This window comes from Miscanthus floridulus, chromosome 12 (genome assembly GCF_019320115.1).
Source record: "Miscanthus floridulus cultivar M001 chromosome 12, ASM1932011v1, whole genome shotgun sequence".
Taxonomy (NCBI): Eukaryota; Viridiplantae; Streptophyta; class Magnoliopsida; order Poales; family Poaceae; genus Miscanthus; species Miscanthus floridulus.
This window is the reverse complement of record NC_089591.1, coordinates 57,444,574-57,468,449: the sequence shown is the minus strand read 5'-3', so window position 1 is coordinate 57,468,449 and position 23,876 is coordinate 57,444,574. Positions and strand designations below refer to the sequence as shown.

General features: G+C 45.7%; 2 protein-coding genes and 1 pseudogene across 7 annotated transcripts; all 3 read right to left on the bottom strand.

Moving 5' to 3' along the window:
• Positions 1-624: 624 nt before the first annotated feature.
• On the bottom strand, positions 625-17,910 carry LOC136496536 (uncharacterized). 5 transcript variants are annotated; one of them, XM_066492237.1, is made up of 18 exons: positions 17,404-17,906; positions 17,220-17,278; positions 17,026-17,107; positions 14,810-14,877; positions 14,514-14,583; positions 13,904-13,985; positions 11,836-11,900; positions 10,348-11,397; positions 10,240-10,271; positions 10,048-10,089; positions 9,904-9,949; positions 9,750-9,829; positions 9,378-9,494; positions 2,748-2,829; positions 1,585-1,710; positions 1,369-1,449; positions 1,171-1,296; positions 625-1,080 (listed from the first exon to the last, which is right to left on the bottom strand). In XM_066492237.1, the coding sequence occupies exons 1-18, from the start codon at positions 17,737-17,739 to the stop codon at positions 1,015-1,017; spliced, it is 2,610 nt and encodes an 869-aa protein (XP_066348334.1). In that variant the 5' UTR covers positions 17,740-17,906; the 3' UTR covers positions 625-1,014. The 5 variants fall into 5 exon arrangements, with proteins under 5 accessions (XP_066348334.1, XP_066348333.1, XP_066348335.1 ...); XM_066492236.1 differs by having other exon boundaries at positions 10,048-10,094; positions 10,209-10,271; positions 17,404-17,901; XM_066492238.1 differs by lacking the exons at positions 625-1,080; positions 1,171-1,296 and having other exon boundaries at positions 1,372-1,508; positions 10,048-10,094; positions 10,209-10,271; positions 17,404-17,909.
• Positions 7,148-8,381, bottom strand: LOC136498531 (uncharacterized; annotated as a pseudogene).
• Positions 17,911-17,974: 64 nt separating the features above from the next.
• Positions 17,975-22,741, bottom strand: LOC136496538 (receptor-like serine/threonine-protein kinase ALE2). Of its 2 annotated transcripts, none has more exons than XM_066492241.1 (8): positions 22,471-22,741; positions 21,608-21,739; positions 21,341-21,430; positions 20,868-21,239; positions 20,511-20,759; positions 19,522-19,905; positions 19,153-19,393; positions 17,975-18,981 (listed from the first exon to the last, which is right to left on the bottom strand). In XM_066492241.1, the coding sequence occupies exons 1-8, from the start codon at positions 22,511-22,513 to the stop codon at positions 18,309-18,311; spliced, it is 2,184 nt and encodes a 727-aa protein (XP_066348338.1). In that variant the 5' UTR covers positions 22,514-22,741; the 3' UTR covers positions 17,975-18,308. The 2 variants fall into 2 exon arrangements, with proteins under 2 accessions (XP_066348338.1, XP_066348339.1); XM_066492242.1 differs by having other exon boundaries at positions 18,045-18,981; positions 21,608-21,736.
• Between the last annotated feature and the right edge of the window lie 1,135 nt (positions 22,742-23,876).

The following is a 23,876-nucleotide window of genomic DNA, read 5'->3' as shown; positions in this document are numbered from 1 at the left end:
CGTCTTTTCACAGCGCAGTTAACAGTGGCCGGATGGAAAACGCGACGGAGTGTCACGGAAGGAACGAAAGTTGAACTCGGTGTCAAATAGGGAACGAAAATTTTTCGAGGGCCAAGAAAGGAACGGGTCATTTCTTCAGTGTCAAATAAGGAATTCTCTCTTTGATCTTTGTTTCGTTCTTGATTTCTCTGAATCATGTACCCCAGGTTTCTACTCTGTAAAAATTTATTGGTTGATGTGCAGGACAGGAGGGAGTGGTGACTGTATGACGAATCCCTGGGATGAATACAAAGTGTTTGCTTGAACTGCAAAGTGCATCTACGGATGAATCCCTCCTGTCCAACAGTGCGAAAAAAAATCATAAAAAGTGCAAAAATTAAAGACCCAAGCAGTTCGAGCAAACACTTTGACCCCCAAATTATCTCATTCTTCCAACTAAACGCCGAAATTGCATGATCCCACTCCATTCCACACAAGATAGTTCCATCACATTCCATATTTCCATCTAGTTCGTACACTCGATTAAACACACCCTAGCAGCTGTCCTTGGATAGCCTACCACGGTGCAAAGGTTTCTCCACCCTGTTAATCAGTATACAAAATTATTGAAATAAGGCCAAAACAGGATTTGAATATTTGTTGAGTTATTCTCTCAGGTGCCTATGAACTTTTCTAGAATTTCAAACATCATACAATATATTTGAAAGTGTACTAGCTACAACTGAAAAATAGCTCAAACAGCATATCTACCAATTGCCACGGTGCTACAAGTATCTGCCAGTGAAACCAGTTGAACCTTTCCTCTATCCTGACTGATAACTCTAGATCAAGAATACAAAAGGAGCATAAACTGCACAATTAAATGTTTAGATGACATCAGAGGTCAAAGGTTGTGCATGTTTCCACTAAGAGTAAGGATTGTACACCTTCATAGCCCCATTCAGTGTCCTTCAGAACTGAAGTTTTTGCAGGGAAACACGGTCCATGATGTTCAGCTGTACAATTTTACTAGGATCACGCTGTCAATTGGCGGTATTCATCATTGGCACCATCTACCACTTGATACCTTGATCTCACATTCTGCAATATTTAATTGTTATTTAGTTGCTGGCCTTGAAGAGCTTTTGACACAATTTGATCTGAGAAAAGTAGAAATAGTTGTGAAGAAACCTCAAGAAGGGTGACATAGTAGAAGTCTTCCATGTGCTGCATAAGAGCCGAACCATCCCTGATTGAGCGGAGTAGATTTATTTCTGTTTGTAGTAGTTTTTCCACAAGTTGCTTCTCGCCTTTCATCTGCAGGAAGTTATAAGTCCAATTAGTCAAAATAACATTCTAGTAAGTAGCAACAAACAGAGGCATACTCACAAATTCAGTAACAAGAACATCAGGTGTGTACTCCCCTATCGCGTCACCTTGGTCTTCATCATCTAGAATGTTGTTATTTACCTGTATCACATAGAAATAAAATTTTATGTTTTTTGGTGACAACTGGGGGACCTGGTACACTAAAACATGGATACCTGGTTAACAACATTATTAGAGCACATTTTGATCGAGAAATGATTAAAAAAACTACTTTACCGGTGCATCTTTTGCATCTCCAAATTTAAGATAAACTGGTGCTTCCACATGGCAATAGCCCATAAGACGTGGTACTGTTGGAATGATATCTCGGTGGTTGACAATTCTCCAGCTGTCCTTTACTTTCTGGAAATAGTCCAAAAAAGATATAAAAATTGTGGTTGCTTTATATTTTTTTAGTTCATAGATCCTTGCAGTAAAATTACGGGATTACAACTTAACTCATAATGATATATTATTACACTGATTCTAATAGATAGGCTTCACCTATGGGAAAACCAGTAACATGCACAAAAAGTTATTCCTGTTGTATGACTACATGTGACTCTTGAATTTGATCTGAGAATTGGCATTCTTCAAGTTCATCCCAGCTCTTTCTCTACAATATTCATCTTTTGAATGCATTGTACCAAAAAAAACTATTTCATTAATGTGTTCCATGGAGAATTGTAACTTGCCTATATCAAGTCATCATATAGTAGGGATCTCCTCTCTGATAAGATGCTATTATGTGAGCATGGGTGTACACATAGCTTAGCTAGGAGCGTAACACCACTATAGTGTAGAAGAATGACAAAATGTCTGCTGTCTGGTTTTCTAAATGCAAACGAAAGGTTGGATTATTCCTGCTTCCATTCTTTCCTTTTATTTATATATATTTTTTTTATTTGAAAGAAAGTGGCAAGACCGCTGGCTTTAAATTAAGATACAGAAGAGAGTGCGTGCAAAATACAAGACCCAGCCATGCGGCCCTGCTATACAAAGGGTTGGCAGCATTTTGTATGTCTTTTGCAATAATACTTCTATGCAGCTGCCCAGACACTTATTTGAAATAAAACCTAATAGGTACTAGATATACATATTTCATATGAACTTCCCCAACATTCCTTAGCCAACATATCAAGGACAGAAAGCAGATTGAATAAAAAGATTAAGTAGTTCAATATTCACATTCATTTCCACACTCCAAATTAAAATGACTGATATTTATTAAATGACCCTTCTGCCATGCCAGAAATTATTGTGAAGAACATAATGGTTTCATTAGGTATAAAAGAACATAATAATTCTCAGTTGTATTTTATCAAGTGCCCCAGTTCTAAATCAATCCATCCAAGTAGAAAATTAGTGTCTACAGAGTTAGTAAATAGTCTTCAAATTACCGCATTGTATACTTCAGCGAATCTTCTATTTCCCACTCTAGGAGAGCCAAAATTGTACATTGTCACAAATATGACACCATTCCTATAAAAGATGACATGACAAATATGAAAATAAAAAATATAGAAAATCATGTACGAACATAGTTGAAAAACATTAGGCCCCGTTTGGATCCTTGGAATTGAATTCATTTTAATAATTATAATTTAGACACATATTAATTAAGCTAATATGGTTGTATATGGATTATATTTGTATATTATTGTTGGCTATACGAGAGAGATATGTTACATTTCTACCGTAGGGGAGCGAGTTGAAGAGCGTGTTATAAGTTTCAAAGTAGAAACATAGAATGATGATCTATAGAATCAATTTCCATCTCCCACCTTATGAATTTGAGATAGGTTTATATGTGAACTTTGGAAAGTGGTGGAATGTCAAATTCCAAGCCAAACAGCCTAATTTATTAAGTAGATTTCAATTCCTCCAAATGAAAGGATCCAAACGGCCCCTTACAGAAATCGTCAACAGCTGCCAACTGCAGAAGTGTTAAAGATACATAAACTATTGGTGAGCTATTTTGACAGTTCTATAACAGCATAACAGGATGATATACAAATAGGAAGCTCAACATTAATATCTTCTTTAAAATTTATGAAGCTCCAGTGCACCAGTACTTTTATTAGAATAACAGGTATCCTGACAAGTTCTTCTTCATTGCTAAGGCAAACACTCTGTAGTGCAGGGGCAGAGCAGTTAATAAGTTGTCTCTTGTGTTCTTTCCAGGCAGGTTTGGGCGGTCATCTTCCAGAGGCTGGGTCTAATTGCTTGAGCAACTCGACCTTCTGTCTCTCGGTTCTCTAGTTGGTGGTGCAATGTCATCAAGGGCCTACCTAAAGATTTGAGAAAAGGACTCAACACGTTGATCATTCTGGTAGCCTGGGAACTTTGGATACATAGGAACTCTTATTTGAAGGAGCTAGCCCCTGTTTTCAGGCAGTGCTGCACAAAGTGGGAGAGGAGTGTGTCCTTTGGTGCTCTGCCAGAGCCTCGGCTCTCAGCAAACTCCTATCTAGGTTGTTCACCCCAGGCCTTCTGTCCTGAGGAGATGCCTTGGTCGAGGTCGTTTCTTGTTTCAGTCTTGTAATGGGCGATTTGCAAAAATAGGTGCTAATATTGTTAGAAGTAGAATGAGGCCAACCAACTGTATTGCAAGGCCCAAGAGGGCTAGTATACACATGTACATATGCAAAGAAGCCCTCCAAGTAGAGGGAAAACACATATACCTCCTATACATCTAACACCCCCCCTCAAACTCATGGTGGATCTACAACACTGAGTTTGGAGAGTAGAAATCTATGATGAGCCCGGGTCTGTGCCTTGGTGAAGAAATCAGCTAACTGAACCTCTGAAGGCACATGGTGGAGCGTCACAACCAGATCATGCACCTGCGATCTCATGTAGGAAGCATCAACGCCAATGTGTTTGGTGAGCTCATGCTTGACTGGGTCTCGAGCAATACTGATCGCACCGGTGCTGTCAGAAGAGAGAGGAGTGGGTGCAGTGGCAGGAACACCAAAATCCTCAAGAAGCCATCGTAGCCATGTCACCTCCGCAGTCACAGTCGCCATAGCACGCAGCTCAGCCTCAGCACTCGAGCGGGAAACTGCAGTCTGCTTCTTGGTTTTCCAGGCAATCAAGGAGGAGCCAAGGAAAACACAATAGGCAGAGAGAGAGTAGCGATCATAATGATCACTCGCCCAGGTCGCATCAGAATACGCCTGAAGCTGAAGAGAACTAGAACGAGAGAAGAAAAGGCGCCGAGAGATAGTTCCACGAAGGTATCGCAGAACACGAAGGAGGTGAGCATAGTGGAGCTGGGTAGGAGCTGAGACAAACTGACTCAAGATATGCACAGAGTGAGAAATGTCAGGACGAGTGATCCCAAGGTAGACAAGACTCCCAACAAGCTGACGATAGCGAGTAGGATCAGCAAGTGGTACACCATCAGTGGGTCGTAGGTGAACACCAAGCTCCATAGGAGTATCAACAGTGCGGTGATCAGTGAGAGCAGCACGGGAAAGAATGTCCTGAGTGTACTTCTCCTGAGAGAGAAAAATACCATCAGATGTGGAGGTGACCTCAAGACCAAGGAAGTAACGAAGGGGACCCAAATCAGGCATAAGGAATGTCTCACTGAGACGCTGCTTCACAAAATCAATGTACTGGGAATCATCGCCCGTGATGATCATGTCATCGACATAGAGAAGAAGAAGGGTGCGACCACGAGGGGAAGTGTGAACAAAAAGAGCAGGATCGTGATCACTTGGCGTAAAACCAGCATCGATGACAACAGAGGAGAAACGCTCAAACCAGGCCCGAGGAGCTTGCTTGAGGCCGTAGAGAGAACGGCGCAACCGACAAACCAGACCATCAGGAACAGAGTATCCTGGAGGTGGCTGCATATAGACTTCCTCTCGCAGCTTGCCATTGAGGAAGGCATTCTTGACATCCAACTGGGATATCGACCACTGACGAACAGAAGCAACTGCAAGAAGAGTGCGAACAGTAGTCATGTGCGCGACAGGAGCGAAGGTCTCCTCATAGTCACGACCTTGCTCCTCTTGGAAGTCGCGCGCCACAAGACGAGCCTTGTAGCGCTCAAGAGAGCCATCCGAGCGGGTCTTTACCTTGTACACCCACTTGCAAGTGATAGGGGTCACGTGAGGTGGCAAAGGAACAAGATCCCAGGTGCTAGTACGTTCTAGGGCAGCAATCTCCTCAGCCATAGCATGTTGCCACTCCTGGTAAACGGCAGCTTCCCGATAGGTCGTGGGCTCAGCCAAGACGGCAGCAGTGAAGCCAAGGCGATCGGGACGACGAAGGGTGCTGCGATCACGAAGAGAATAACGAGGAGGAAACTCGGGAGGAGGTCCAAGGACGGACGGAGAAGAGTCAAGTGGTGGCGCCGGGCGCAGACGACGAGTGTAGTAGTGAGTGATCTCACGGGAAGGACGCAACGATGATAGTGGAGGAGAGACTGGTGGTGGAGAGGTAGGAGGAGGTGGTGAAGGTGGAGAAGGAGGTGGTGGTGGTGGAGGCGGAGTAAAAGATACCTGAGGGGGCGAAGAGGATGGAGACGACAGCGGAAGATACCACTCAGGTAAAGTGAGGAATGAGAGGGACTCAGTGGTACTAGAAGAACCGGAAGGGGAACGAGGATAGTAAGGCCGGGATTCATCGAAGGTGACATCCCGAGAAATCCTCATCCGACGAGCAACAGGGTCATAGCAGCGATAACCCTTATGTTCCGTACTGTACCCAAGAAAAACACACTCAACAGACTGAGCAGTGAGTTTTGTGCGCTCACGAGGTGGAAGTAGGACGTAACAGACACACCCAAAACAACGAAGATGGCTATAGGAAGGAGGGGTGCCGAAAAAACGCTCATAGGGAGTGCAACCCCGAAGACAAGTAGAGGGTTGGCGATTTATAAGAAAAACAGCTGTAGAAACCGCCTCAGCCCAAAAATGAGGAGCAAGCATAAAAGAGATCAAGAGAGCACGAGCAGTCTCAAGAGTGTGGCGATGCTTGCGCTCAGCAACACCATTTTGAGCATGAGCACCAGGACATGAAAATTGGGCAAGCGTACCCTGCTCAGCAAGGTAGGAATGATGAGCAGTGGAGATGTACTCACCAGCAGAATCCGCACGAAAAACTCGAATGAGAGAGTTGAACTGGGTACGGATCATGGTGGCAAATTGCTGGTAAATAGAAAGAAATTGACCACGAGAAGACATCAAATAAATCCAGGTAAATCTCGAATAGTCATCAATGAAAATAACATAATATGATTGACCCCCTTTTGAAACAAAAGGTGCAGGACCCCATACATCAGAGTGAACAAGATCAAAAGGTTTCTGGGACTTAGACTCACTAGAAGGGTAGGGGAGTTGCAACTGTTTGCCAAGTTTACAACCCGTACAATGAAGAGTAGTGTCACCAGAAACAGGACCTAAAACACCACTACCAACAAGGGTGGACAATCTAGAACCAGAGAGGTGGCCAAGACGACGATGCCACTGCGCAAAAGAAGTGGTAGACGAAGCAGCTGACACGGATGCTGGAGAACTGGGTGATGTGGGAGCCAAAACGGGTGAAGGAAGACGCAACCAATCAAGCTCCCAGAGGCGTTGGGAGTCCCGACACCTAGGCCCAGTTCCCACCAAGAGGCCCGTACGGAGATCCTGAACACAACAAGAATCAGACTCAAGGATTATGCGACAGCCATGATCAGTGATTTGACCCGCAGACAAGAGTTGCATAGTGAGTTTGGGAACATGCGAAACAGTAGGAATATTAAATGAAGAGATCGAAAGAACACCTCTCCCAGCAACAGGAAGAGAAGTGCCATCTACGGTGCGAACAGAAATAGGTGGATCGGGGGAAGATAGAGAGGATAAGTGTGTTGCATGAGGTGTCATATGAAAAGAGGCACCAGAGTCGAGGAACCATGGGGATGATATACCTGACGGAGGAGGAGCGGAACTAGAAGCCTGAGCTGTAGTCCCGTGACCGGAGGCGTGAGCTGCAGTAGTGAGGCGACGAAACAGGGCAAGAACCTCCTGCTCCGCTGCAGACACGGAACGAGTGCTCTGTGAAGTAGAGGAACCACCAGAGCCCTGAAAAGAGCGTCTGCCACGACGCCCTGATCGGTCGCGCTGCTTCTTGCGACAATCCTTCTCCTCATGACCATAGATCTTGCAGTAGCCACACTGAATACCAGAAGGTGCCCCCGTCACCACAGGAGAGGGCTGAGACGGAGGCGGAGAGACCTGGGGAGGTGTGGCTGCTAGGACGGAGGGCTGCGGCGGAATACGAGTCACACCCCCAGCTCGAAGACGTGTCTCCTCAGCTCGTAACTCAGGCATCGCCTCTGAGAGCGATGGGCGCGGACGACGAGTCAGCAACTGTGCTCGAACAGTCTCGAACTCGGGACGAAGCCGAGAGAGAAACTCGTGAAGGCGAAGAATGTCTCTCTGGTCCCGGTGACGGTCACAGCACCGGCAAGTACCACCACCGCAGAACTCAGCGCCCAAACTGTCCAGGCGATGCCAGACAGCTGTCATCTGACGGTGGAATTCCTCAACTGTGGAGTCAAGCTGACGAAGCGACTGAGCCTCGTCAACAACAGCAAGGTACATCGCTTCGTTACGAATCTCGTAGCTGCGACGGAGGTGAGCCCACATAAGGTGTGAAGTGGCAAGACCTCTAAAGGATAACGAGAGATCGACCTCCATGCTCGCAAGTAAGATAGCCTTAGCAGATTTTTCCTCGCGCAGCCAAGTCTCATAGACACCGAGATCAGACTGGTAGCTCTCCATCTCAGCCTCAAATGCCTCAAGTAAAGCATTCTTGGCATCATCATCAGCATCTGGCGGGTATGTGGGCGGCGTGGGAAGAAGAGGACGGGGAGGACAGATCCGCTCACCCGTGAGGTAGCCCCACAGCAACTGCCCATCCATGTGGACCTCCATATGAAAAACAAAATCGCTCCAATTGGTGCCATTGAAAATGACAGGGCACCGAGGGACCAGAACATGGACAGGACGTCCGGGAGACGCCATGGAGGAGAGAACGAGCCTCTCTTCTTCTTCTTCTTCTTCTTCTTCTTCTTTTTGTTTTTTTTTTTGTTTTTTTTTTTTTTGTTTTTTTTTGTTTTTGTTTTTTTTTTTGTTTTTTACAGAGAGGAGAGGAGGACCGGCCGGCTCTCTAGCACAAGACCGACGGCTCGCTATACAGGTGCGGACGAAGAGAGGAGAGGGAGACAGAAAGAGTTGAGATGAGAGTGGCAGCAGAGCAACTGCACGGGAGACGAGCCGCGCACGCAGGTGGAGGCGTCCGGCTCGCAGGGCCGCTCGGGAGGGAGCGGGCGCAGTGCGGTGGCGCGGGAGGGCGGCGCGGTGGCGTGCAGGACCGCGCGAGCGGCGGCAGGCCGGCGCGCGAGCGGGCGGCGCGGTTGCGCGCAGGACCGCGCGAGCGGTCGGCGGGCCGGCGCGCAGGGGCGCGCGAGCGTGCGGCGCGGGTTCGCGACCGCTGCGCGATGCGGTCGGATGGCCGGGGCGGAGTAGCGCGAGGGTGGGATGCGGAGGCCGGCGGGGTTGGGCAGAAATCGCCGGCTGCTGCTCAGCAGTCGAAGGTAAGGATGGAAACCTAGCTTGATACCATGTTAGAAGTAGAATGAGGCCAACCAACTGTATTGCAAGGCCCAAGAGGGCTAGTATACACATGTACATATGCAAAGAAGCCCTCCAAGTAGAGGGAAAACACATATACCTCCTATACATCTAACAAATATAATGTAAGGGGTTGTGTTTTGGAGAGGCCTCTTGATCTCTCCTTGTACTATATTTCTTCTTAATGAAATGACACGCAGCTCTCTTGCATTGTTCGAAAAAAAGAGCAATTAATAAGGAGTCATCCAAGTTAATCTGATCTTGTTTGGGACTTTGGGTTTCCTACGTGTTAAATGTTTGACTTTTACATTTCCACAAACCCTGAATCAAATGATGACATATGGTATCTCAAATGAGAAGATCGCAGATTTAGATCAAGTGAAGGTTCAAACTTACTTGGCCATTTGACTTGATGAAAGTTCAAGAGCAAGAAGGGTTGCTAGTGCTCCACCTAAACTGTGTCCAGTCACATAAACATGCCAACTAGGTATGGTTTCTGCATCTTCTTCATCCCTGCAGTGGAATAATTAGATGCTTTGTGAATAAAGTTTGAGATAGTTACTTGGTGAAGCTATATATACAATAAACACATAAAAATCAAAATTTAAATCCAAATATTGTTCTTTTCAGCAATAGTTTTCTGAGATATATAGTCAAAATTCCATGTGGACAGCAATGAGAACATGCTATGGAACGTTGAAAGTTTCCTGCTTCATATTGAACTTATTTGTGGAAAGAAAGTCACCTATTTCACTGCAAAATACTTACTGGAATCCAACGGCATATTTGATGAGAGTCATGATCCTGTTCCTAACAGAGTCATATGCACCTAAGAATCCACTGTGAACCTAAAACATGGTGTGACAACATGTCAGGTAGCAGAATATGATTACAGACACATAAAAGAGTGTAGACAACTAACTTGAACTTCTTGTTTGAAGTCACCACCCAGCCTCTCAGGGTTTAGTCTGTAATCGGGTTCAAGACATGGTGTACCAAGGGAACATAAAATAACAAAAAAGAAAATTACGACTACAATAGCTACAATTTCTTTCTTCAATCTTACCCAGCAGGTACAAGCATTAAGTCAGTTCGCAAATCCTTCCACCTTGACTAGGATGACATGTAGAAACCAATGCAAAGCAAAGTGAATAAGGTTGAATATGTGCCAAATTATAAAGTGAATTTGCAATTAATAGAACGTAAGATTTTCATGTTAATGCATACTTGTTCAGTTCCTCGAAAGGCAACAACCAACCTTCTTCGAGAAGAATCACGCCATATGGCAACCTACATGTTAATATAATCTATCAAAACAAAGGAGACAGGAAACTCATTGATATCGGCATATCGCAACAAAACTCACTTGTGTGTCTGTTGAAACATTGTCAAGAAAACATATCTTTTCAAAGTCCGATTTGATGAAACTGTTACGTCCCAGTGAAGTGGCAAGCATAGCCCATGCCTCCATGGCAGTCTCTGCACTTGCAAACAGGCTCCGCATATCCTCTGCTTTCTGTGCATCAATGGACAGTAAGGTAGATGCGACAGTATCATCCTTTTGAAAAGAATCTGCAGCAGAAGCACCTTGCTCTCTAATCATATCATCTTTGCCATTTGTTTCAGTTGTCGTTACTGACTGATCATGTGATGAGAGGTTTTTAGAAAGTATCATCAGAGCTCCGAGTATATTTTCTGTTTGAGACAATACATCCCGAGATACTTTATTTATGTCTGGAAAGGAAGATTGCACCTCCTCTTTGGTTGTCAATGTTCCATTTTCGTTCTCAACACCAACTGTGTTTTCAGGAGTTGTTTCACTGCCATCACTTGTTGAAGTATCTGCCATTGCAAGTCCAGATTCTAAATATTCCTGTTCAGCAATTTCGCGTGATTTCAGACCAAGTAAACTTAATAGGTCAAATCCATCCAATTGCTTGACCTCTGGAAGAGAAAATCCAAAGTTCTGTAGTACATTTTGGTTGAGTACATTGTTCAGAGCTCTCCAAAAGTATTCATCCGATTCCTTCATATCGGATGATGCATCTCCTTCACTGTTAACAGTTGCAGCAGGAGATCGAGCTTCACTATGAGAATGAGAATCTGAAATGTCTTCAGAATCAATATTCTGCTGTTGAAGCTCATTTGAATTAGTTGGGCCATCTGAGGATTCTTCGTCATTTTTAGAAACCTCAGCTCCACTTTCCAATGATGATGGCTTTGGAAGGTAGGTGTGAGTGAAAGAATTTAGTTGCCCAAATGCAGACTTCACAAACTGACTTGCATTTATACTTTCAGATCCAAGAACCATTCTAAGGGCAGATCCCAGGCTGCTCTTCACAAGAAAGTCAGACACAAAAGGTATTCTCCACCATTGTTTTTCTCGCTCGATGTCATCATAGCTCTCGTATTTGACCTGGCATGTTATACTTAAAACTTAGTTCACTAATTAGAATGGAACAATTACAAGCCTTGGACATAGTGGAACAACTAAAATATCACTATCGGAGAATCATGCAGCTAGAGTATTCATATACCTCTATACTTGTTTGTGCAACGAGAAAAGATGCAGTGCACAGTAAATCCAGCCTATGCTTTACCAATGTGGCTTTAATACTAGATATTCTTATATGTGAGTCAAATTACCACTGTACTCATGGCTAGTTAAAAGGCCGGTCTGCTAGTTCATGTCCAAAAGGCTTCCTAATATGAAAATTATTCTACTGCTATTGCTTCTATAAGAATCTACAGAAGTAAGGATTTTACTGATTTCACTCACCTGAAAGGCAAGGATCTGTTAGAGGATGCACCTTCACATTCGATGATCAGGAAAATAAAATGTTAAGGATCGTACCTCTATCTCAATAGTTCCACCACCACCAAGGCCTTCTAATTCAACAGTAACACCATTATTGTTACCTACAAAGAGCAATGGCGCTATAAGCTTTCGCCAAGAGCAAGATACAAATGCATCCATATTAGATTCAAGGGGAAGATATTGCTTGATTGCTCTGTAATCAACTTTTCACGTGAATATTAAATGAAAAATGAAGCATGACACAAGAAAAAGACCAATGAACATATGTTTTCCGAAAGGGCAGCAAAAGTTTTGCTGCAAGTAGAAGGAGAAAAAATAAAAACAATTGCAGGCCCCGTTTTCTCTAGTGGAAACCAGGCCCAAAACCCACACGACTAAGTACAAAACCATCATACATATTGCATTTTCAGTTTGCCAAAATGCCACAACTGATCGCAGATTTACCAGTTTAAAAAATAGCCTCAGTTGTTTTTTCATATATATTGATCTTTTCATACAACTATCACTAAATAGTGATGAGCTGATAAAAATGGTTTAGCTTATTACTGGTTGCAGATATCAATAGATAGTATTAGCTGTTAGCGTAATACATGTGAAGGTTACTTGAAGCAAAGCTTGGTAGAGCATCTTCCGATACAATGTTGAGTGGGATGAATAAACTTGGGTGAGACATTTCAACAGCATAGTGCTTTATATCAGTGAGATTACATGCAGCTTAGAGACATGTGATTATGGAGTTTCAGTGTTTTACTATAAGTAAGAAAACAACAGTGGCTGTCAGATAGTTTTTTTTTTTTTGTGAAAAATTGGCAGGAGCTCTGCCCTTCAATTAAGATTGGGAATAGAAAAGGTGTTTATGTACAATCAGGAATAAACAACCCATCTGGGACAGCAGTGAAATGGAACACAGCAATGAATAGCCCCCTATCGAAATGCCCTTCTTCTTTGCTCTATGTCGTCTTTAATTCTCGCGGCCACCTGCATCACCGTTTCATATGTGTTGTTGAAGATTCTTCTGTTCCTCTCTTTCCAGAGGTTCCAGAAGATGTAAATGACCATGCCATTGAACCGTCTTCGTTCCGGGCGAGGCACTTTGCTTGAGGCGTTCTCCCACCACTGCCTAATATTAGCGGGGTCGTTCTGTTGCTGTCCCAGTAGTCCATCGAAATGTTCCCAAGCAAGAATTTGACTCCAAACCGCCTTAGCAAATGGGCAGCATAAGCATAGGTGCAGCCCGGTCTCGAAGGGCCCATTGCACAGCACACAATGTTCCTCGTGTGGCCAATCCCTTTTTTTCCAAATTGTCTGCCGTTAGTAGTTTCCCATGTATTAGGCGAATACCTTGCACTTATTTTCTGTAAGCGCTCTCCAAATGAGGTCCTTTCGAAATTTTGTGAACAAGCCTCTGAATTGGGCACAGTATGCTAAGCGGGTGGAGTAATTACCGTCTGGCGTCAAAAAAACCCCAATGCAAGTGGTGAGTGTGAGTTGCATCCTTGAGATTCTCAAACTGGTGGAATTGGCAAGTTAGTCTAAATTGGGACTGAATCAAGCTTATCACAGGCCAATAATAATAATAATAACTCAGATGGTGAGGAAAGACTGTCCCATGGTACTGCACTAAGAAGAAGCTCTTTGTCAAACTGATCGAGAAAACACCCGAACCACGGCTTCACCCTATAAGGTCGCACCATAACCTGGGCCGACCATTACCTTCTGGGCTGGTGATCACTGCAATTGCCCCTTGATAGGATGGACCAAACCAATTATAGAAACTACAGGCTAGTGCCCTACCATTATTTTTTGGGTTGCCAACAAGGGGATTTTTTTTTTTTTTTTGCACCAGGATTTGAACCCTGGCCGGTGTCTCCCTCAACTGGGGAGCTTACCGCTACGCTATAAGAATGTTCACCACAAACTTCTCGATAAGAACATTACATCCTGTTTCAACATGATTTTGACCATGACTCTGTGCAGACCAGAACTGAGAATAAAGAAACCAGCACCCATGACACTGATCAGGAACAGGTTCTGAAAACCTGGTTATAACAAAAGGAATACCATGAGAGATTATTGTGATTTCTTTATTAATATAGAGAATTACCATCAAAAAGTGATTCAAGGTATAATCCAGCATTTCCCATGCGTTTGTGTGGGGTAACAAGGTTTGCATCCCAAGCTGCAACCTATTGAGCAACATGGCAGCGGATGCCAAAAGGCACAGAAATCATTCATAGTAGAACCAAGATATAACAAAGTAGATGATTAAAACCAAAATTAAAAGATGCACACAATCTTATGTTTGATTACTATCACTTACTATTTCTTATCTATTTCTTTCAATTATATACATATAAATATAAATATAAATAATCTTGACCATGTACTCTGCCATCCTGAAAGCTACAGACATGCATTTATGTTTGTTAAAATCATAAATATTGCTGATTCAGTTTAAGCTTCACTGGAGTTGATCCACCCAACTTCCAAAACAATTTTATAACACCTGGAGCGAGTCCAATATCACTACATGCCCTCGGTACTTATAGCATGCAGCAGTTTCTTTGCCAAGACAGAGGAAGATTAATGGGCCTTCCCTTAAACGAAAAAAAGAAAGTGTTTAACAAGACAGACAATGTTGAATAACCAGAACTTTCCTTAAACGAAGAAAAGGGGCTAGAATAGGGGACCATGAAATTATAACTTATTCATACCTGAAGAAGATTTTCTCGAGATTTTCTAATGTTAAATGTGAAATCCTCATTCCATGTTGGCTCCTTTGTCCTACAGTGAACAATTAATGAAATCACACTTCGAATCAACAATGCAAAGGACTAGAAATATTCAAGTTTTCTCAAGAAAATTGTCCACTAGTTGACACAGTATCCCGAATGAAATAAAGCGCTCAGTATATACTGCATAAATCATTTTAATTTCATATAGAAAGGAACTTCTTATTTATAATAGCACTCCCAGCCCCAGCACACACAAAAAGGTATAAGTAACTCACGCCCATTTAATTTGACTTTTTGCAGTTTGACCATTCAGTTGTAGAATTACATAAGGATCACTTGTACCCTGAAAACAAAGGAATTAGTCAAGGGAATTGTTAAAGAGTGGAAAAAATAGGACTTCGATTAATAATTGAAAACATAAGAACTTTTTACTGATCAACTAGAATGAGGCTCAATACAAATTCAGCAGCATAAACAATAGGGAGAATTCTGTATTTGGCACCGAAACAAATCACTCTTTCGTATTTGGCACTAGAAATTTTGAACTTCCTTATCTAGCATCAACTTGAAAATTCCTTACGTATATGGCACTTCCGTCCATTTTTGCCATCCAACCGTTTGTTGACTTCGTTGACCATGTCAGTTTTTTTAATAAGTACCAAAATAGCCCTCTTAATTTGGTTGCACACATCTGCTCGGTCCCTTCTTCCCCGTCAGTCTTCTCTTCCTGTGAAAAAAAAAACAAAACCGAAGCCGGAGGAGATGAGGATGGGGCGGAGGAGCCGTCGGCCGCCGGCGCCCAGCAAATCACGGCGCCCTTCCTTCAGCTAGAGGCGCCGGTCCCTCAGCCGAGGTCTCCCCATGGTGGCAGATTGACGAGCGGGTCCAGCAGGGGTCGAGGCAGCGGGGCGGGCCGAGCTTCCGGCAGGGGACGCGGCGGTGGGGCGGGCTCGCCGGCCGGCGCTGGCCCCATCTCGCGGGGCCGGGGGCGCGGTACGAGGAGATCGCGAGGCGGCTCCGCCGCAAGATCGACGGCATCTGGGCGAGGTACGAGGAGATCGCGTCGGACAGGAAGAAGCTCCGGCTGCGGCCCGACGACGGCGCGCCCCGGCCGGCGGCGAGCCCGCTCGTGCCAAGCAGCGCGCTTCCCCGTCCCGAGCGCCTCCACGGGCGGCAGCGCGACATCGAGAGGGTCGCCGCGCTGGTACGAGGGGAGCCGGACGGCGGGAGGACCTACGCTGTCGTGCCCATCGTCGGGATGGCCGGCGTCGGCAAGAAAGCTCTGATGCAGCACGTCTACGGCATGGAGGCTGTGAAGTCGTGCTTCGAACTGACACACTGGATTTGGGTATCCTATGAGTTCCAATCGTCATTACCAAATGATGAAATCTTAGGCTCATGTCTTCAATTTCCTTCTCTTGCATTGCTTGAACAGGTAAAGCTCGGACATCAACTCCTTCACGAGAACAGGACAGCTTTTAGTCAGATGCTCAAAGCCATCAGTTTCCATGACTGCTTCCAGTGCAACAGGAGATTTGAGAAACTCAATGCAAGCCTACTTGAGACCACGGCAGGAGTGCTGTTCAGCCAACACCAACGTGGTTGCGGCCGTGCCGACGTCTAGGTGCCTGTATAGCTTCTCCTCACAAATCAGCTTGAGCCTCTGCATGTCATACCTGTCCGCCGCTTCCAGCAGATGCTGGGCCATCGCGGCCTCCTCTTGTTCCTCCATCTGTGGCAGCGAGTCAGTGTAGATGAAATGGAGCAGGGCCACCTGAGGTAACATGTCATCAATCCGGATGCAGTCCCCTGTGGTCGTGCTCTCCTTCATGGCGCCCCACAGCTCTGCTTTGAAGACTCGCGACCGGGCCGCAAGCAGAAACCTGTGAGCGCTGAATGACCTCGCACGGGGAACAGCACGAGCGGACCTCGCGTGCGGCAGCGAGCTGGGAGCTCGCGTGTGGGGCCACGACAGTGGCGCCGGTGCATGGTGAGGCGCTGTGGTGCCGGCAGACCTCGCGCGGACAGCGGCGAGCGGCACGCGGAGACCGCGATGACCAGCGCGCGGCACTGGCGAGGTTGCGGCAAAGCGAGCTAGGCGCTCCCGTGGGGGCAGCGACACGCCATCGTCCTGCCTCCTTCAGTCGGTAGGGCAGCGATGCGGGGACGTTGGTACAGGGTCTATGCGTCGGGTCGCCAGGGCGATGGCACGGGGCTGCGCAAGAGCTCCGGCAATATCGTACATACTAAAATACTTGAACTTCCCTATTTAGCACCGTGGATTTCTGCTGCAAAACAAGGGTATTTATGTCTTTTTATCAGCCACTTGACACCGTTACGGTCCTAAATGGACGGCAGTGCCATTTACGAAAGGAAATTTCAACTTGATGCCAGATAAGAATGTTCAAATTTTCGAGTGCCAAATACGAAGCACTGATTTGTTTCGGTGCCAAATAAATAATTCTCTCTAAACAATAATGCATCATCGTACCCATGGATCCATTGCAGGAAGGTTTATGCCTTTCTTCAACCTGACGACTAGCTGTCCATCGTATACTTCACGGAGAAACACACTGCAATAGTTGTGGCATCGATGCATCATTGACAACATTTACAGTAACGGCTTAGCAATTAGCTACAACAAATGGTCCAAGCTCTAAAAAGAAGGGTAGGCCCAGAACTTACTCGGACAGGAACACTGTCTGACAGTCAGCCGCATCAGTTTCGCGCCAGCCCACATCTGCCTGTCAAATACGACGACCAATCGTGCCACGTAAGCTAATCCATGGCGGTTGCCTCCACCACCAGCTTGGACTAATCCAGTTCAAAAATGGGGACGAATAGCTCATGACGGGAGCAAGGTGCTCACTGGCGGAATGGTGTAGGCTTCAAACGCGAACCCGGCGAGCACGACGGCGAGGTTGATGTCGAACGGCGGCCGCCGCGGCCCATCCTCCTCCGCCACCAATCCCTCCCCAGAGCTCTCGGAATCTGGCTGCACGGCTGACGGCTGGATGCCGTCGCAGCTTATGCGGCACCTTGCCCGCAGCCCCGCCCACCGCCTCCGTCCCCCCCTCCTCGCGACCCAGCACCGCAACACCACCGCCGCCCTGCAGCCCGGCAGCGAGTGCGCGGGAAGAACCGAGGTCGTTGCGCGCGCCGGCGCGACGCGGCATGCGACTGCGGGAGCACTAGTCGAGGCCATGAACACTCGGCGATTGCCGGCGTTTTGGCTGTGCTCACTCCGCCGTCGCTCCCGATCGTGAAAAAGGAAGAAGCGAGGAGGCGCTCCTACTTCTAGCGAGGAGCGCTCTAGGCTGTTCGTGTGATGGGGGGGAAGAGAGAAGGCGCGCCACGAGCCCACGATACATGATTGCGCTGGCCTGCTAGAGGACTCGGTGTCTGCTTAAGGGCGCCACTACGCTGGCAGTTGGGCCCAGTTACCACTGGTCGCTCGTGTCATTTCGCTAGTTGTCAATCAGAAGGTAGTGCTCACGGCAAATTGCCTCTGTTTGTTCAGCAGTATCGCAATTCTGACGGCCTCGATTTTTCGCTCGTCCTATATCTGTCAAGAAAATTCTTGAATTTAGCATCTTTACATCTCTGGGCCAAAATGCATCGAATACGTCAGATGTCCAGAACGATGTGTTCTTCGCAACAGGCACCAAAATCTCGTCAACTGCAGCAGCTATACAATTCTAGACCGAGACAAGAAACGCGAGGCATGCCTGCCGCGGCAATCTGCGCACGGTCGCCGCGCCGGCGGCTAGCCGGCTACATCAAGTAACCTTCGACGCTGCCGTCGTCCGAGGGGCGACCGTGCTCGCTCATGCTCCCCCTCAGCCTGTAGAAGCTGTGCTTCCCCTTGGTGCGCAGCGGGCCGGACCAATCGTACATCGCCAGCGACTCGATCTTGTCCAACACCGCGTTCGACGCCGACCGTGGCCTCCGCTCGTCGGCGCCGGCAGGGTCCGAGCCGTAGCCCAGGGGGAGCGCCGGGCCCGGAGTGGCCGGCGGGTCGTCGTTCCACGAGCTCCTGCTGACGTCGTTCCACGGGGACTCCTCCGTCGCGCCGCCTCCGAAGGAGCCGCTGCAGGTCTCGTCGCCGCCCCCGCCGCTGTGGATCAGCTTCAGTGCCTGCACGACCTCGCCCATGAACGGCCGGTGCGACGCCTCGACGTGCACGCACATGGACGCGATGGCCGCCGCCTTGGCCAGCTTCTCGAAGTCGTAACCGGCCGGGAGCGACGGGTCCACCAGCCGCTGCAGTCCTTCCCGGGTGGTGAGGAGCGGGCGCGCCCAGGTGACCAGGTTCTCGGACCCCGGTGGCTGGGTCATGTCCACGGGTTTTCGGCCTGACAGCAGCTCGAGGAGCACCACACCGTAGCTGTAGACGTCGCTCTTGACAAGCAGATGCCCTGTCATCGCATACTCTGGGGCAACGTACCTGCAGAGCATGGGGGGAAATGAATCAAATGATCCATAATATATAGCACTACATTAATTGTTTAAATTGTTCAAACAATCTATATCAAGAGTGATTACACTCGCCATCATCAGAAGTGCATACAAGAGTTGTATGATGGCACTTGTTGATTAACACTAGTAGATGTCTTACCCGAAAGTCCCCATGACCTGAGTAGAAATATGATCCACCCCGTCTGATGCTTCCTTTGCCAGCCCAAAATCAGCAACCTTGGGGGTGAAATCGTTTTCCAATAGAACATTGCTTGCCTTGAAATCCCGGTGAATGACATGGGGGTTGGCGTCCTCATGCAGATAGGCTAGTCCCCTTGCTGCGCCGAGGGCTATTTTCATTCTAGTGTCAAAATCAATCGGGCCATATATTTTATCTGGACCTGAAATATCAAAACAGAAGTGCAGGAATAAGTGATTATTACATGCCTACAAAAAAATAGTTATGTTTAAGTTTCTTAAACTGTGTAAGTACAGTTAAGATGCTATGAAAATTAGCGTGCTCAAATACCATGTAGACGAGATTCAACACTTCCGTTTGGAACAAGCTCAAATACCAAGCACCTCGTGCTCCGTTCAATGCATATACCAATCAGCTTGACAAGATTGCGGTGATGTAAACGACTTAGCATCTCAACCTCTGCAATGAAATCGCGATCTCTGTTGTGATGTCTCCTAGTAAGCAATTTGACAGCAACCTCAACACCATCTTCAATTACACCGCGATAAACACATCCATAACCCCCTTCACCTATTATTTTGCTGAAGCTGAAGTTTTCTGTGGCCTTCTCAAGCTCAGTTATTGTAAATGTCTTTACGGTGGATGTGCAGGTTCCTATTGTTGAAGCAAATGATGCTGCTGAGCTGCTTGTACCAGAGAACGATGACCTCATAGCTGAAACAGAAAAATAAATTCTATTACAAAAATTAAGGGGAGATTATATTCCATTAGGGTGTTCTATGCTTCTTTATGCATTGTTGTTCATGAATTAAATCAAGATCATAAGTAGTGCCCTTAGTGTTCAAGTCAGTGCTCTGTGCTTGCTGGTCTTTTGATGTGTAATTTTTTTTTAGATAATGGATAAACATCCGGCTTCATCTACACAGGGTAGAATCATACCACTTATTACAAACTACTTGATGTGTAAATAGTAACAAGATCATTGTATATCACGACATACTTCGATACATGACAAACCAAAGTATTGATAGTGCCTCCATTGGACCAGATAGAAGAACAGAAATGAAGCAACAAGAAATTTAAAAACCAAAGTCAAGAACCATCAAGGACCAGGTGAGTTCCTGGCAACGGGAGGCAGGAACACAGGAGTGTGCATCAGCTGACTCATATTCTAATTCAGGGTACAGGAGTATAAAGTACCCCTGTCTAACAAGGTCAAGGGATACCATATAATTGCATCTTAATCAATCCAAATGCAAATGACTATAGTGCAATATACCAGAAGTATAGTATAATGTGCCAATTGTCACGAAAATTACCTCCTTTTCTAGTGATGGAAGAACTTGAAATAGGGCCCATAGCATGAGAATGTTTTAGTCCATTGAATCTCCAAACGATGCCAATGGCCAAGCACGTCAAAACAAAAATCACAGCTGACAGAGCAATTATGGCAACCATTTTAGAGTTAATCTTGTGATGGCTTCTATTGTGTATATTTGCACTAGAAGGGTCCTCGTTACTGCTTACTGGACCCAAGGATCCAGGAATAGGTACTAAAGAAGGAAGGCCTGCGATATGTGTATGGTTAGATAAAGAAAAGAACAAGGATTAGATAAACAAAACAACAAAAATCACTACAGAAGGCTAGTGAAGTGAATACATCAACATCTATTCACCTGGATAATGAACATATGTAGCAACATAGTCACCAAAAACGGATGAGTTTATTGGAACCTTCTTTTGCAAAAATCTGTTGCTAATCAGTAAGGCTGAAGTCCTATCAAATTTCTGGCCTAATGGCACCAAATCGATGGTTACTGTTGTTTTTTCAGGATCTTGAAGACTACTCCCAGCACCCATTATCCGAACTTGACTCTGTTTCAGGAATGTACCTGCTGCAACCTCAATTTCTAACTCATCGATTCTGGGAAATAATTGATACGGTGCCACGCCAAGATCAAGCTGAATTTGCATAGGATATACACAACCACAGGGTGAACCAATTGGAGTCGACGTAAGTGGAGCAGAACAAGTTGTTCTGCTGCAATCTGTCAAAATTCAGGCATGAAAAGGTCTTAGTATTGTTGATTTCTTCATACTAACAATAAGATTTGTCATTTCTATTGGACAGTTGAGAAAGTAAACAAACCTTGTCTTTCTGGCGAAAAAGATGAAGGTGGTGGGGAAGCATGATGCCTTCTTCTGTGATGCCTATGCACTGGGTGAGCAATAATGGGGCCTGAGTATCAAAAGGAACAATGATTTGTATGAAGAATGCTAAATAGAACAGATAGCTAAAGTGGAAAGGTACACATTGAAAAATGTATTTTCGGTCATGGTGAGAAACTGAGAATTATATCTGCTTGCTACAACTATACTATTCATGTGTATAAATCTCAAGGGTTTTTGTACTTACCTTGAGGTTGAGGAGAAGGGGCTGGGCCAGGGGCTAGGGCAGGAAAGCGATGCTGATGGGTTCTACTCCAGAATCCGAATAAGTATGATGCAAGACTTGTAGTTGTAGAGCTTGATGTTCCGAGTTGCACTGCTTTGGATATTCAAACAAGAAACAATGAACCCAAACAATGCATACAAGCATCAGAACTCAGAAATAAAGAGCGAGCGCTACATTGACGAAAATGTCTTTAATGCACTGAATATTGTTGGGTTTCGTTCTCTGCATTTGGAACTGTACAGTCTGTATCCAGTCAGGCAACGCAGAGTTTGATGACAATTGACAGCTCTAGCAAGAAAAAGACAGCACAAAATGAGGAGCCCAAAACCCTCACCAAGCACTTGAACGAACTGCCAAAGCCTAAAAATTTCGAGCTCGATATGAGACAGAAAATGCTACCATAATAGCTCCCATCGTATCTACCGCACGCTGTTTTAGCAAACCTAGCAACTCCTACTCGGCCACTCAGGCTCGCGGAAAAGCATACCAGGAATCACCGCGCCGCCAAAGCCGAAAAAAATCGAAGTGCAGATTTTTCAGAAGGAATTCCAACTTCCACATGCCAAAGCCTGAGGCATGATTCAGATGCGCTCGGACGAATCACGAGAGCAACAGCTCCATGGAGGAAAAGGCGAAACCTCAAACCATCTTCTGCCCCCACACACGACCAGTGGAACTTGCCACGCACGCCATGCCCGCCGCTCCTCCCCGGCGATCCCACCGCAAGAACGCAATCCGCGCTAGAATTCTCCTCGGCATTGCAACCCGAACGCGAGAAAACGCGAAGCACGGGGAGGAAACGAGGAAAAATCTCAAGGACGCACCGCAGAGCACGAGGAGGAGTAGCGCCGCTCCCCGCGGCGGCATCTCGGGACGTCGCGGCCGCCGGCGTCGCTGGTGGGAGGGCCCGGCTCAACCGCTCAAGGCGCCGCCGCCATGTGGACCCCTGGCGGGGGATCCCAGCCGAGCAAGTCCGCCTCCTTCCTTGCGCTCTGCTTCCCGCTGCGCTGCTGCTCTTTCTTTCTTTCTTTTTTCTCCCTTCTCCAGACTGCAGAGTCCTTTTTGGTTCTTCGCATTGAAGTGAGGCGCTGGTCCCGAAGGTGCATTAATTGGCGGGTGGGAGATACACCGAGACGAGCGAGGAGGCCTCTGAAGGTTTTTCTTTTTCCTTCCAAGCGTGTCTTGTTTTTTTTAATATTTTTTCTGTCCAGGGTGCAGACCGGTCAGTGGTTTCTTCTATTCTCTCGAGCTTCTGAACTCTTTTGGTACTACATTTTTATGTTTTGAAACATTGTTTGTCCTCCTTTTGGAATTATCTTATGTGATTTACTAGTACGCTCTTAGCCGGAAAATCGAATTCTAGGTAAATTTGTTAGGTTTTGAATCATATTATCATAAACCTCTGTCTTTTTAGTGAAAAAAAAGGTAAAACCCGTATCATAAATAAACAGATTACATTTAGTAGAATCCAGGTACTAACAAATGCCTTCTATGTTCCAAGTCTGCCATTTTTTCGGAAACAATATGACAAATCCAAATATAGTGTTATATTACTATATAGATATTCTAATTTAGTAGTACTACTCCGTTCCGAAAAAGAAAATTTACTGTTATATGTTTCAACTAAATCAAACTTTTATAAGTTTGACTAAATTTATAATAAATAGTATCCATAATTATATCTCCAAATAGATTTACAAACGTTTTAAATTTTTTATTGTAGTAAATTTTAGTTAAATTTAAAACTAGTTGATTTCTTGAAAAAACGGAAATTTAAAACTAGTTGATTTCCATGATTAATCCGACGGGAGGGAGTAGTCTACCTGTCTACTGTCTATAGCTTGGGTCATGGCGTTGCTTGAGCTAGTGTGGGCCTAGAGCAAACCAACAATTTTCACGGGAGGCGAACAATAAACAGCTAGCGGTGCTGCCCGTGCGGCCGTGCGGGACTGGCCTGGTCTTTGATGCCAGCCAGCCAACGCGGCGCTAGACTAGACTTGAGAAGAGTGAGCTTAAAGGAAGAGCATAAAAGCCCAGGCCCACATCATCCAGTGCAAGTCCGCAAAAGAACAAAAAGCTCGCAAACTTTTACAGGTACACCAAAATGTAATAATAATAATAATAATAATGCCCGGCGTCGAAAAGAAAGCATAAGATACGCGTGTTCATGCATGATAGTTGTTTTGTCATTTAGGAAGACGACGTGGTGGTACATCATTGCAAAAGACTA

Coding starts and splice junctions, on each gene's coding strand:
- LOC136496536 (XM_066492236.1), bottom strand. CDS start 17,739: ATGGCCTCGACTAGTGCTCCCGCAGTCGCATGCCGCGTCGCGCCGGCG. Junction 14,584..14,809: donor AAAAGTCAAATTAAATGGGC/GTGAGTTACTTA, acceptor TGTTCACTGTAG/GACAAAGGAGCCAACATGGA. Junction 1,450..1,584: donor GAGATGCAAAAGATGCACCG/GTAAAGTAGTTT, acceptor TATGTGATACAG/GTAAATAACAACATTCTAGA.
- LOC136496538 (XM_066492241.1), bottom strand. CDS start 22,513: ATGCCGCCGCGGGGAGCGGCGCTACTCCTCCTCGTGCTCTGCG. Junction 21,740..22,470: donor ACTCCTCCTCGTGCTCTGCG/GTGCGTCCTTGA, acceptor GAATATCCAAAG/CAGTGCAACTCGGAACATCA. Junction 19,906..20,510: donor TTCCATCACTAGAAAAGGAG/GTAATTTTCGTG, acceptor TTTCTGTTTCAG/CTATGAGGTCATCGTTCTCT.